The 14,976-nt window shown below is 38.9% G+C and overlaps 1 protein-coding gene across 1 annotated transcript in view; it reads left to right on the top strand.

Annotated features, from left to right (window-relative positions):
* The window catches only part of SLC25A36 (solute carrier family 25 member 36), a 36,410-nt gene that overhangs the window by 1,529 nt on the left and 19,905 nt on the right, over positions 1 to 14,976 (top strand). The window contains exon 2 of the mRNA XM_055569527.1: positions 11,533 to 11,697. Within this exon, the coding sequence (XP_055425502.1) occupies positions 11,533 to 11,697 (165 nt within the window). The remainder of the gene's footprint in view (positions 1 to 11,532; positions 11,698 to 14,976) is intronic.

Here is a 14,976-nt window from a genome sequence, read left to right as displayed (position 1 = left end):
TGGCAAATTAAATCATTTTTAAACCCATTAGCCATGTAGGTATTCTTGTAAAGATGTCTTGTTGTGCAAATAATCGGGTTCCCTTCTGTAATTAGATCATAAGGTAATTCATGAAAGTTAGACACATCTACTTCTGGCCACTATTTTAATCTGAGTGAGAAATGGACAAACTCTTTGATCTCAGTTGCTTCATCTCTAAAATGAGGACGTTGAGATGGTTTCTAAGGCCCTGTTCTAGGTCCTAAAATTTTTATTGCTCTACATATTGTCAAGTTTTGTTTAAAATGTGCTCAGTCACATCCGACTCTTTGTGAACCTATGGACTGTAGCCCTCCAGGCTCCTCTGTTCATGGGATTTTCCAGGCAAGAATACCGGAGTGGGTTGCCATTTCTTCCTCAAGGGGATTTTCCCCACCCAGGGATTGACCCCTATCTCCTGCCTTGTCAGGCAGAGTCTTAACCACCGAGTCACCTGGGAAGCCTTGTTAAAAATAGGGCATATTTATTTGCAATGTTAGCTTGATTGCACTAACTTCCCAGTTTGGGAGCCCCTCTACCTGTCCATACTCCAGTATTTTGGCCTGGAGAATTCCATGATCTGTATAGTCCATGGGGGTCACAAAGAGTCGGACACGACTAAGCAACTTTGACTTTTCAATAGCCCCCAAAAAAGAACTTAGCATGTGCGGTTATTTAGAGTTTTAAATGAAGTATTTGTTTATAGTACCTGACATAAGATAGATATAAATTCTTCCTTTGCATCCTGTCTCCATTATATGTTTATATGTAGTTGCATAAGTTATTTCAGTAAAATTTGGCTTATCTTTCTTAGAGAAACATTAGAACTAGGAAGGATGGCAAAGATCATCTGACTTAGCTCCTTCAAAATATGGGGAAATGCTATGCAAAGTCACTTCAGTCATGTCCGACTCTGTGTGACCCCATAGACGGTAGCCTACCAGGCTCCCCCGTCCCTGGGATTCTCCAGGCAAGAACACTGGAGTGGGTTGCCATTTCCTTCTCCAATGCATGAAAGTGAAAAGGGAAAGTGAAGTCGCTCAGCCGTGTCTGACTCTTAGCGACCCCATGGACTGTAGCCTACCAGGCTCCTCCGTCCATGGAATTTTCCAGGAAGAGGACTGGAGTGGGGTACCATTGCCTTCTCCAGTGGGGAAATACCAAGGTATAAAAAATGTGCTTATCCAACATCAAACAACTTTTCATACATGTTGAGTGAAAGGAAAATAATCTCTAAGGAACCTTCCAGCTCTGTCTTAAATGAAATCAGTGCTGTGGAATGTTCTGAAAATCTGTATGCTAAGCATTGTAGAAATGCAAATTGACTTGTGGGTAACATTGTTCTTGGTTGAAGATGTCTGGATGGTTCACCTGGTAAATAATCTGCCTGCCATTGCAGGAAACATGTTCCATCCCTGGGTCGGGATGATCCCCTGGAGAAGGAAATGGCAGCCTTCTCCAGGATTCTTAGCTGGAGAATCCCGTGAACAGAGGAGCCTAGTGGTCCCTAGGGTGGCAAAGAGTTGGACACACCTGAGCATGCACACACACACAGTATATCTCAAGTTGTGTATTTAGGCAATCATTTCTTGGACGTTCTTTATAGAAAACTAGATTTCATTTTTTTTATCATGATAGAATTATGTAAATTAAGAGTTAGGGAAATTTATTTTTTACTTTAATAATAACCAGATAGAGAAAAGGAATTCTTTTTATTAGCTGTTGTGCAAGAACCAAAAACCTTTCACAGTCACATTTAATCATTAGACAAAAATCATTTTAAGATAGAGCCTTTGAATTGTTTTCTTGATGATTATAATATTTATTCTAATATGTGTTTACATCTCAGATTTTTAGGAGCCTTGTAGTGATATTATTAAATCAGAAAATTTTGAAACATTCTAGCACTAGAGAAGGCAGTGGCAACGCACTCCAGTGTTCTTGCCTGGAGAATCCCAGGGATGGGAGCCTGGTGGGCTGCCGTCTATGGGGTCGCACAGAGTCGGACACGACTGACGTGACTTAGCAGCAGCAGCAACACTGGACCTTGGGTCTGAGTGACAGCCTCACATGTGTAACTCGTGCTTTCTTTAACACACCCTTTGGTCCCATTAAGTTTTTGTCAGGGTTAATATTCAGAGTTAGGTCATCGGTTAGGTTGATTGTATTAACGGAGGCCGCTCATGACAGCCTGCAAAAAGGATGTAAATACAATTTTATTTTAGCTATACTTTTAATAACAGTGTTTGTGTATGAAGATTTAAGCAGTATGTTTTTACATTCTTTGGTAGATCTATATTGTTTACTTGTGTGGCAGTTCGGGGGTTTTTTCTATTTGAGAGAGCGAGTGCCTCAAATGGGAGGAATAAATCTCCCAACTTAGGTGGATGAATTTTTTTCCTGTGTAGCTCCTGTGACAGTGAGACCCTAAAACATACAGTGGGCAATCTCAGGCTATCTAAGATTGTTTGTTTTTATATCCTGGAATTAACCCAGTCATTTATTAAACCATTTATTAAACCATTTATTTTTTCATTTATTCAGTAAGAATCTCCAGTGGGTGTCAGATATCTTATTTCTGCAGAAATTTTGTCATAATATTTGTTAAATGACTTCACCTGTTTCCTTGTACGATCTGGGCAGAAGTAGAATACTTAAAAGTATAATTAATGTGGTTTATATACAGTTTGTCTACATTTTTGCTTAGCCTTAATTTTCATGATTTTTACAACTTTTTCTCCTTAAAAATAACATTCTTTAATTCTGCCTAATAGATCGTAAGACTAAGGTAAGTTGCTTATCCTGATGTAGACTATTCTTGAAGAAACTTATATTCCTGTAAGGAGATTATTGTGGTATAGCATTGTAGGTCAGGAACCCCTGGGAGTTCCCAAGAACTTTTAGTGGTCTGAGATGTTAAAGCTCTTCTCATAAAAATATTAAGACATTATTGCCTTTTCACGGTTGATGTTTGGACCTCTGGTGCAAAAGCAGTGATGCCTTAGCATGCGTCAAGGCAGCATCCCCAGACTGTGCTGGTGGTCACTACAACTTGCACTTTAAAAACACAGGTTCACTTAAGAATGTTTTTGAAACAGTAAAAATTAGTTTTAAATCTTGACACTTGTGTATACAACTTCATTTTATATTCTGCGTGAGAAAATGGGAAACATGAATAAAGTACTTTGCCATTTTTGCAGCCTCAAACTGAACTAGCCTCTTTTTTCATGAGAACCACTCAACTGTGACTATTCAGTCTTGAATATTTGGCAAATACTCAAAAAAAAATGGAAGAAGTGGGCCTGTTGCTTCGAGGAAAACCACTGGTAGCATTTGTTGCCATGTGATAAAATCTGAGATTTCAAACACTAATTGGAACTTTTGAAATCTTGAATAGATAGGGAATGTAATTTTTAAGATATTGTATAATAAAATGTATCAACATTTGAAAGACCTGTATAATCTAGTGAACCAGTGTTTTTCAAATGACCAGTGCATGATGTTATAGAGTAATACATAGGTAAAGGAGTCAGAACATAAAATAAAGCAATGGATTTTAATGTAACAAAATGAAAGTTCATTGGTGTAGTCCCAATTCCATATTGCAGCTAATTTCAAGAGCCTACCACATGTCCAGTTTTAATGTAATATGAAAAATGCCCACAATTATCTAAAAGAGGGGATTGAATTGTTATGCTAAGTGAATTATATCATTAATTAAAAGGTTTCGGTGCCATGGTTGAGGAAAAAATGGAGCAGGATAAAAGGGAATAATGAGGGTGGGGGAACACTGTAGCTCCAAGTAGGGAGTCTTGGTGGAGTCCTAACTGAGAAGGTGACTTTTGAACAAAGACCTGGAGGGGAGAGAGTTAACTATTTAAGTAGACCAGGCAGTGAAAAGGCCCTTGGGTAAGTATAGCCAAAGTAATAGAGCCGTATTAGGCCATTTGGCTTTTTTTCCTGACATGGGAAGAGTTACTGCAGGAGTTTTCAAGGCTGACTCTGGTCGCCATGCACAGGGTAGACTATACATAGGGCAAGGCCAGAGGTGAGGAAGTGATGTGGCTGTTGAAATAATCAAAATGAGGGGCAGCAGTTCTTCAAAGAAGGTTGTAGTCTATGTGACATGTGAATAAAAATTAGTAACTGCAAGATTTTTAGTTTGGGTACCTGAAGGGTAAGAAATTATTGTTAATTGAAATGGGCGAGATTGCAGATGGAATAGGGCTGGAGTGGAGGAAGATAAGTATATAGTTCCGTTTAAGACATAAGTTTGAACAGGATGCGTGTATTAGGCGAGCCCAGAAAGGAGGTCTGGACTAGAAACACACATTTAGTAATTAACGGTATATAGATGGTGACATGAGCTTACGTGATGTCACTAAGAGACATAGGGCGAAAGAGAGGACCTCTGGAAATTTCAGCAAAACGGATCAGAACAAGAGGAACCAGCAAAGTAGACCACAAAAATGACCACAAAAATGTGCTCTGAAAGTCAAATGAAGAAACAAATATATACAGTATTAGGAAAGAGTGGCTGATTAGTTGTCCTATGTCATTGTCCGTTACGATGAGATCTGAGAGTTCTTAATTATTGAATTTAACAGTTGTGGAGACCTTTGGTTACTGTGATTAGCAGTTTTCAAGGCAGAGCTGGGAGTGGAAATCTGATGGAAGTGGGAGAGAAATTAGACAGTAAATGGAATTTTGAGATTTGTTGCTGGGGGAGCAAAGAAACAAAGCAATAATGGGGGGGAGGGAGTTGTTATTTTTACTAGACCTATCTCATACCCTCAGTATATGTTGCTTCTATAGTGAATTTTAATCCTGATATCATTGTTTTTCCATGTTTATCTAAGTTGTTGGTTAACATCTTTTTTTTTAATATTATTAGTGCTTTGATTTTGCTTTAGCATTTTGAAAAAGCCTAGCTTGTTAACTTTTTTCCTGCATGAGAAACAATACAGATACCCACCCCCACCAATTACCATTATTCTCAACCACATCTCACATCTGTCTGACTTTTCATAAGTTATTCTGTCACGTATATAGAATACGTCTTTCATTCTTCAAGAATTTGTATCTTGCTCAAACATTAAAGCTTCAGAGTAAGTACCTCTACAAATATATTATCAGAGAAAACAATTTTCAGTAAGACTTCCTAGAATTTCAAAGACAGGCTACATTTTTGTGATTGCAAAATTCTGACATTTTAATGAGTCTTTTTCTTAGACGTATTTCTTAATTTGACTAATGTCCTAATTAGGAAATTACAAGGGAGTGTTACCTGCAGCAGAGATAACAAAATATTTTAACCTATTTGCTTTCAAAGCTAAACACTGCAGTTGTTTAACAAAATAGGTTTGCTTAGTGTTAACAAATATATTTCTAAAGTACCTATTGTATATATGTACATACATATAAATATATGTGTGTGCCTACACATCAATATTGTGGACCCAAGCAGAATAGACTTTGTCCATTTATGAATTACCTTGCCTAGTAAAAGCAAGTGTCCTGATCCATACATGCTCAAAAGGTCAAAATCAAACATGTATGTGTAACAACCACAGTCTTAAATCCCATTGCTTTTTCATGACCCATCCTTTCCTTGGGGCTTCCCTGGTGGCTCAGACAGTAAAGAATCTTCCTGTAGTACAGGAGACCTGGGTTTGATCCCTGGGTTGGAAAGATCCCCTAGAGAAGGGAATGGCAACCCACTACAGTATTCTTGCCTGGAGAATTCCATGGACAGAGAAGCCTGGTGGGCTACAGTCCATGCAAGAGTCAGACAGGATTGAGCAACTAACACTTTCACTTTTCATCCTTTCCTAAGCAGAAACCTGGGGCACCAATTAGATTCCTCCACAGATATGTCTAGTAAAAGTCTCTAAACCCAGAGAAACTGAGTCTAGTGGTTCAGGCCCTTGAGGCTATCCTGATGATGGCGTTCTGCGTATGCACTGACCCTAGGGATTTATGACTCTTGGCATCTTGGTTGAAACTGATGTGCTTGTTACTCATGTTAGTGAATAATTTCTTTTTCCCTTTCCCTGTCTTCCCCCAGCCTCTCAAGTTTCTGATTCCTGTGTTGCTGTAACTTGGGTGTAGTACTTTAAGGCCCTCAGAGGCCTTTCTCTTTCTTAAAGACCCATTTTCCCAGATTTTTTTGTGTTTTGTTTTTTAACCAATTTCTTGGTTACATTGTGCCTAGCTTCAAGGGGGAAAAAAATTCCATTCTAAGCAGCTTTTAGCCTTTGCTTTACTCTCAAGGGATCTGTAGGCCCTTGAGTAGTTAGAACGTCTGACATGTCAAAATTTTTATCTTCATTATATACTATAAACAAGTAGAAGCAACATTGGAAAGTTCTGAGACATTTACACTCCCAAATTACCATAGGCTAAAAATGTGTCTATAATCCAGTAAATTCCTGGGGTGACTTGATTTACTTATTGTATAATTTCTCAAACATCATGAAAATAGAATAGTTTTAAACGTCTTGTAAAGATGTTTATTGATAACCAGTATAATATCATATATGAAACAAGTCGCCAGTCCAGGTTCAATGCACAATACTGGATGCTTGGGGCTGGTGCACTGGGACGACCCAGAGGGATGGTACAGGAAGGGAAGGGGGAGGAGGGTTCAGGATAGGGAACACGTATATACCTGTGGCGGATTCATGTTGATATATGGCAAAACCAATACAATATTGTAAAGTTAAAAAATAAAATTAAATTAAAAAAAATATTCTCTAAAATCAATTCATAGTTACATGGTAAGCTCTCACCAAGCAGCCTTGCCCTCATATCTTTTAAAGGTGTAACATTTGCCTTTGAAACTTTAAAATGTGCCTTGATCCAAGTATTCATAGTTCTAAGAGAATGTAGTTGAAGTTTTTTAACCTGGATATAACAAAGGTTTAGTTACATTTAAGTTTTACTTGCTTAGAAACTACCCTTGCTAGATTTTTGATGTTGCAGAATAACTATATGCTCTTTTGCTGTCAAAGTTGGCTATTCTGTCTTTGGAATTATTTACTAATTAAACCTTTTAAAGCAAATGTTTGAGACACTTTGAATTGTAACAGTAAAGCATCCAACTTAGTACTTTCATTAGTAGCCAATTACATTGGTGACACCTTGCAATCTTAACTCAATGGCCACATCACTGAATCACAGGGACTCAGGACCAGTTAGAATATTAGACATGAAATGAGGCTCTGCTTTAAGGCACTGCAGTGGAGATGGTCAGGGGAAATATGAAAGGAAGTTTAGAATGTAGAGCATGTGAGACATGAAGATAGTCAGTTATCAGAAAGCCTCTGTGTCCCTTTAACTCCCTTTGAACTGATGCTTGTCCTCCAAAACCACAGGAGCATGCTTGATGTGTTAAATTCTAAGAATTAGAGCAGAGGTCAGTGTGGTCGGAGCAGAGTGAGAAGGGAAATAGATGAGATTGTGTAAGGTCTTATAGACCATTGTGAGGACTTTGGCTTTTTGTCTGAATGACTTAGGAAGTCTTTGAAAAGACTTGATCTGACTCAAGATTTCAATGCAGTCACTTTAGAGTATACATCGGAGGGAGTGGGGCAAGGGTAGAAGCAGAGAGACACTAATTAAAAGGTTGCTCCAGTAACCTCAGTACAATATTGTGGCTTAGACCAGGGTGGAAATGGTGAGAGGTAGGTCACGATTGCAAATTTATTGTTGAGTTCTGAGTCATAGACATTTGCACAAACACACCATTTTTCATGGAGTCCATTGAGCCCCAGAAATGTCAACCACATTCTCCAGTTAAAAACCCTTACTGTTTTTAAAGGACACTTACTGCTGAAATTTTGATTAAAAAATTATTTGAAAATAAAGATGTATACATGAGGTTTTTAAAAAAGCTGCTGAAAGATCATGAAAACCAACATTTCCCTGCTGCCTTACCCCATGTCTCCCTCCCAGTAGGAACTTCTTATTTTATCTGTTTAATCCTTAGGTTTAGAATTCTAGAATAATTTACCTTCTGCAGTTGTTGCAAAATCTGATGGATTATGGCTTCTTTATGTATGTGATCTTTTGTTCTTTCTAGAAGTCTCTGCTTCTACCCTTGCCCCACTCCCTCCAGTGTATACTCAGTATTTTGAGAAATTGACAGTATTGTAACTTGACATAAGTCTTTTGGATGCATTGTACCTGTTAAACCTGAACTCAGAGTTTGAGTTCATGTTCTTCAGAGAATTAGGCTTCTGCTCCTGGAAACAGTTTTACCCACTGTAGGTGGGGGAGGGAGAGAATACAAACTGGGTATCCCACTTTGCTTCATTACCTGTCAATGTTCAATTCTTTGCCTTATCTCCATCTTGAGTACTTGGTGCTCTTGGTCTTTAGACCTCTAAGGGGTCACAGCAGGGCAAAACTGTTACTACTCTTTGGTATTTCCTTCTGCAGGCCTTTCTTCCTCTTTGCCAAGACAGTTAATCCTTCCCATTTGCTTCATTGCTTGAAACCTTCCTCCTCCTCTGTCTTTGTGGCATTTTCCTTTAGACAGTGGCTGCTAAGTCACTTCAGTCGTGTCCGACTCTGTGCGACCCCATAGACACCAGCCCACCAGGCTCCCGTCCCTGGGATTCTCCAGGCAAGAACACTGGAGTGGGTTGCCATTTCCTTCTCCAATGCATGAAAGTGAAAAGTGAAAGTGAAGTCGCTCAGTTGTGTCCGACTCTTAGCGACCTTATGGACTGCAGCCTACCAGGCTCCTCCGTCCATGGGATTTTCCAGGCAAGAGTACTGGAGTGGGATGCCATTGCCTTCTCTGTTAGACAGTGGAGAGGAGCTAAATCTAATGTAGTTATTCCTGTTTTCACAGAATAGGGATTTTAAATGTTTGTCAACAGCAATAGTTTTGTTCTCTACATCAATTAATGATGATTTCAGTGTACAAAATAATTACTTTAAAATAACTTAAAGCAGCGAGAGAAACACTGGAGTATTACTCTTGTACTGCATACCTATTGCATTTTATAATGTAAAACTCCTTCAGGACAGTGTAAGTGTTTGTGTGTATACCCACTTACACTTCACCCCAACCAAGCTCTGTACAGTTTAGATCCTCATGTATTTTATTTATTGAGGGTTTTTTTTAAGGGATCATACTGTATATGTCTAGTTTGTGATCTGGCCCATTAGTAATAGTTCCATTAAAAAAAAATTCAGTTGCTGTTATCTGTAATTGACACTGACAACTTTTTTTTTGATTTATGTAACTTTATTGGGGAAAAAATCAGATACTAGCAGAACTATTAGTTGATCACTCATCCATTGATCCATTGCATCATTTATTCAGTGCTTTATTAAACTGTATTGGAAGATAGATTAATCTACTAATATCTCCAAGCCTCCTATCAACTTAAATGAAGGTTACAAAATGTTTGAGACCCTATTTTGGAAGAGTCAGACATGACTGAGCAACCAGCACTTTCACTTCACTTTTCTTTGGAGCACAAAAGGCTGTTTGACTTCCAGTTTCCATTCTCTGTAGAACAGGTCACTCCTTTGTTGACATGCATAAAATAATATCACATTTTCAGTTCTACTGATGCTATAAATTCAATAGTAGTTTTCCAGCCACATCAGTTATGAACATAAAGTATATTATGTAACCTCAAATCTTTTTGGCCATGGAAGGCTTAAATAAGAATGGATGTTCTTAGAATAATGCTGCTTCCTTTGATTTGACAACTCAGCATCCATCTCAAGGAGAGATAAGAAGGCCTTCCTCAGTAATCAGTGCAAAGAAATAGAGGAAATCAATAGAATGGGAAAGACTAGAGATCTCTTCAAGAAAATTAGAGATACCAAGGGAACATTTCATGCAAAGATGGGCTCGATAAAGGACAGAAATGGTATGGACCTAGCAGAAGCAGAAGGTATTAAGAAGAGGTGGCAAGAATACGCAGAAGAACTATACAAAAAAGATCTTCATGACTCAGATAATCACGATGGTGTGATCACTCACCTAGAGCCAGACATCCTGGAATGTGAAGTCAGGTGGGCTTTAGGAACAATCACTACAAACAAAGCTAGTGGAAGTGATGAAATTCCAATTGAGCTATTTCAAATCCTATAAGATAATGCTGCAGAAGGTTTCTGCTGGTCATGAGGAGCAGTCATGATCATGAAGGATTTTAGTACTTTTCTGGATATAAGGATGGAGAAGGCAATGGCAAGCCACTCCAGTACTCTTGCCTAGAAAATCCCATGGATGGAGGAGCCTGGTAGGCTGCAGTCCATGGGGTCGCCACGAGTCGGTTGCGACTGAGCGACTTCATTTTCACTTTTCACTTTCACGCAATGGAGAAGGAAATGGCAACCCACTCCAGTGTTCTTGCCTGGAGAATCCCAGGGACGGCAGAGCCTGGTGGGCTGCTGTCTGTGGGGTCGCACAGAGTCGGACACGACTGAAGCGACTTTGCAGCAGCAGCAGATATAAGGACATACAAGAATTGGGTTCATAAAATCAGCTCCTAGAAATATCTATCTGAAGACCTGTTCTGCCAGTTTTTCTCCAAGCACAGAGTGCCTCATTTCTGCTCTCCACCCTGAACTCCTTTCAGGGGGTGTTGAAAATCAGCAGCTGCAGCAGCACATTATTTAATCCTTGTAGAGGTAGATGGCAAGGGTCAGTTTGTAGTTGACAGGGTCCCCTCGTGGTAATAAATTCAACCACACTTTGGGAGGTATTTTATGACCATTTTGTCCCGTGGTGCTAGGAAGGCATTCCTAGATCTGGCAGAGATTTCACTCATAGGCCACTCGGTGTGCTGTTACTTGACTGGGTCTTTTCAGCAGTAACCAAAGGACTCTGTACCACCTGTCTTACTAATCTGTTATGATCCAGGGGGAAATGTCCTCTTATTTATCTTCATATATCTAGAGTTAGGATCATAACTCATAAAATTATATTTTTGTCAGATACTCAGTCACACATTTGGTAATGCAAGAAACAATAATCTTGTAAAATAGCTAGCAGTATTATTAAAATCGTAAGAATTAAGCCAAGATCTTGCACTTGGTGCGGCCCAGTATATCCTCAGGTTGTCAAGACTATTTCTTGAGTATTGAAAGATAGGGTAGGAGTTTGAGAAATAGGATATATCTCACATAATTGTCTCAGTTTAAACACAAGTACTATCTGGGCAAGGAATACTAAATAAACCCTTATGACAGTATTTAAAGCTGTGATGTGATGTACCAATACATTTTAACAATAGCACCCGCTGTTTGGACTCTTCAGCTAATTTTTCTTGCTAGGTAGATAATAAACTGTTACTTTTAGCTTCTAAATGTTTCTGTGCAATCAAATACATGAAACATGTAAAAAATTATTTAGTCTCCTAAATACAGAAATTGTAGATTTTAGTACCTTCTCAAAGCCCCAGTTGCTCATTTTATTTCACAGCTCTGTGCATGTGTACTAATTTATGAATTAAGTAGAGTTTTGTTCTTTGTACTTTCTTGTAGATGTGGTGGTACAGTGGGAGCTATTCTGACATGTCCACTGGAAGTTGTGAAAACACGGCTGCAGTCATCTTCTGTGACACTTTATATCTCTGAAGTTCAGCTGAGCACCATGGCTGGAGCCAGTGTCAATCGAGTAGTGTCTCCTGGACCACTCCATTGTCTAAAGTGAGAGCACAATATTCATTAATTTTTGTTGTTGTTGATTTACCTTAATGATAGCCTTGTTGACTTACTTATATTCTGCCATATTTAAAAAGGTTTTACAGACTTAATGACAATTACTCTCATCTGTTCAGTAGAAACAGTAATCCCTAATGGAGAGAAAAAGCAAATTGGATAATATAAAATGTAATATTATTTCCAAATCATGTACATTTAAAGTATTTTTCTACATTTATCCATTCGATTTATTTTCTAAAGATATATTTCAGAAAAATATCAAAATAAACTCATACTTTGCATTTATTTTGTTTTGGATTATGAATTCTAAAACAGTTTAGGTTTTGAAATGTGATAATGTTAAATACTAATTTTTGTGTGTGTGTTTTTAATTTTCAAAGTACTCACACATCAGATCAGATCAGTCTCTCAGTCGTATCCGACTCTTTGCGACCCCATGAATCACAGCATGCCAGGCCTCCCTGTCCATCACCAACTCCCAGAGTTCACTCAGACTCACGTACATCGAGTCGGTGATGCCATCCAGCCAACTCATCCTCTGTCGTCCCCTTCTCCCCCTGCCCCCAATCCCTCCCAGCATCAGAGTCTTTTCCAATGAGTCAACTCTTCGCATGAGGTGGCCAAAGTACTGGAGTTTCAGCTTTAGCATCAGTCCTTCCAAAGAAATCCCAGGGCTGATCTCCTTTGGAATGGACTGGTTGGATCTCCTTGCAGCCCAAGGGACTCTCAAGAGTCTTCTCCAACACCACAGTTCAAAAGCATCAATTCTTCGGCGCTCAGCCTTCTTCACAGTCCAACTCTCACTTCTGTACGTGACCACAGGAAAAACCATAGCCTTGACTAGATGAACCTTTGTTGGCAAAGTAATGTCTCTGCTTTTGAATATGCTATCTAGGTTGGTCATAACTTTCCTTCCAAGGAGTAAGCGTCTTTTAATTTCATGGCTGCAGTCACCATCTGTAGTGATTTTGGAGCCCAGAAAAATAAAGTCTGACATTGTTTCCACTGTTTCCCCATCTATTTCCCATTAATGACAGTCTGATTTTTAAACAGCCTAAATATAACCAAGATTTAAAGCCGATTTTAAAATGTAATTTAGTGTTTGGCATTTCTTGATGGTTTGAAAAAGATGTGTTTTACATTCTGTCATACTTCATTATATTACAAATTAGATTTGAAATTTCAAAACTGTTGAAAATGGGGGAGTTGCCTGGTGGTCCAGTGCCACAAGACTCCATGCACCCAAAGCACAGGCCCCGGGTTTGATCCCTGGTCAAGGAACTAGATTTCACATGCCACAACTAAGACCCAGTACAGCCAAATAAATAAGTAAAAAAAAATTTTTTTTTAAACTATTGAAATTGGATTTTACATGTTTGAACTTAAGTGTTTAACTGAATGGGCTTCCAGGGTGGTTCAGTGGTAAAGAATCTATCTGCCAGTGCAGGAGACGTGGGTTTGATCCCTGGGTTGGGAAGATTCCCTGGAGAAGGAAATAGCAACCCACTCCCATATTCTTGCCTGGGAAATCCCATGGACAGAGGAGTGTGGTGGGCTATAGTCCATGGGGTTGCAAAGAATTGGACCCAGCTTAACGACCAAGCGCAAGCATGGGTAACTCAAGGGTAACTCAAGGCCTGTGTGTCTGTCTTATCGGCTCACTTGGGACATAATCTGTTTGACCTTAGTTCAGTAGTGTTTATTTTGTGGTAGCAAGTAAACTCATACTTTGTGTTTACTTTCACTACGAAAAGGTTTCATCACTTTTCAAACTTACCTAAGTACTTGAGTAGGCAGAATAAAATTGTTAACAATTTCAGGTTAACATTGCCATAGTTACAGATAAATACTTCTATGTGGTTAATGATTATCCTTTAATACCATGATTTTGACATTACCGCTGACTTCCTCTTCTTAAAATTCTTCCTTTGACCTTTTTGACAGTACTATATTTTTTTATTTCATTTTTCAGTGGTTTTGCCTTCTCTGACTTTCCTCAGAGGAACTAATAGGAATCCCTCTGGTTTCTGTTTTAATTTCTCAGTTTTTCAGGAACTGTAACCCACCACGCTCCTCCATCCATGGCATTTCCCAGGCAAGAATACTAGAGTGGGTTGCCATTTCCTTCTCCAGAGGATCTTTTCCAACCCAGGGATCAAGGCCAAGTCTCTTGCATCATCTGCATTGGCAGGTGGATTCTTTACGATTAGTGCCGCCTAGGACTCCCCCATGTACAAAGTCAGTTTAATGTTTCACCTATCATCAGTACCCAGATGACCTCCAAGTCTGCATTTTCTTGCCTTAACCTCTCTTCATATTCCCATTTTTTTCTCTAATCAATCTGTTTTGTGGCTTCTTCCTTTTTTCCCATCATCTCTATTCAGAGATAATTAACATATTATAAAATTCACCCATTTAAGGTGTATAGTTTAGTTGTTCTTAGTATATTATATTCACAGAGTTTGCATTCACAGAGTTGTATATTCACATCACCACATTCTAAATTTAGAATATACTCATCATCACCACAAAAAGAAACCCTTTCCTGTTAGCAGTTACTCCTATTTTCTCTTTTTCGTCGCCGCCCCCCCACCTCCACCCCCCACCCTAGGCAACAACTACTAATCTATTTTCTGTCATTAAGGACTTGCATATTCAAGGAATTTTATGTAAATGAGATTATGTAATACGTGGTCTTGTGTGCCTGATTTCTTTCACTCAGCCTGTTGTCAAAGTTCATCTATGCTGTAGCAAGCATCTCTTTATTGCCAAATGTTGCATTGTGTAGGTATGTACTACATGTATTTATCCACCCATCGGTTGACGAACATTTGCATTGTCTCCCCTTTTGGAGTATTGTGTATAATGCCATTATAGAAACCTGTTTTCTTGTTCATGTTTTCTTTTTTGGGGGGATATATACGTGCTGTAATTCATGGGGTCGCAAAGAGTCAGACACGACCGAGCGACTGAACTGAACTGAATATTGTATTAGGAGTAGAATTGCTGGGTCATTTTAACACTTTGGGGAACTGCCAAACCATTTTCCAGAATGGATGCATCATTTTACATTCCCACCACCAATGAATGAGGTTTCTAATTCCTTGCCAAAATATAAAATAAAAATTCTCACCAGCCTTTGTTTTACTCCATCTGTTTTTATGTAACCATCCTAGTGGGTATGAAGTGTTTCATGGCTTCTAAACCAGGTATTTTGAGAATTCCCCCTTAGGTTCTGTTAGTTTCTTAGGGACTCATGGATGA

The sequence above is a fragment of the Bubalus kerabau genome, chromosome 2, assembly GCF_029407905.1.
Source record: "Bubalus kerabau isolate K-KA32 ecotype Philippines breed swamp buffalo chromosome 2, PCC_UOA_SB_1v2, whole genome shotgun sequence".
Taxonomy (NCBI): Eukaryota; Metazoa; Chordata; class Mammalia; order Artiodactyla; family Bovidae; genus Bubalus; species Bubalus kerabau.
Note: the sequence above shows the minus strand (reverse complement) of the source record. Positions and strands in the feature narration are given on the sequence as shown.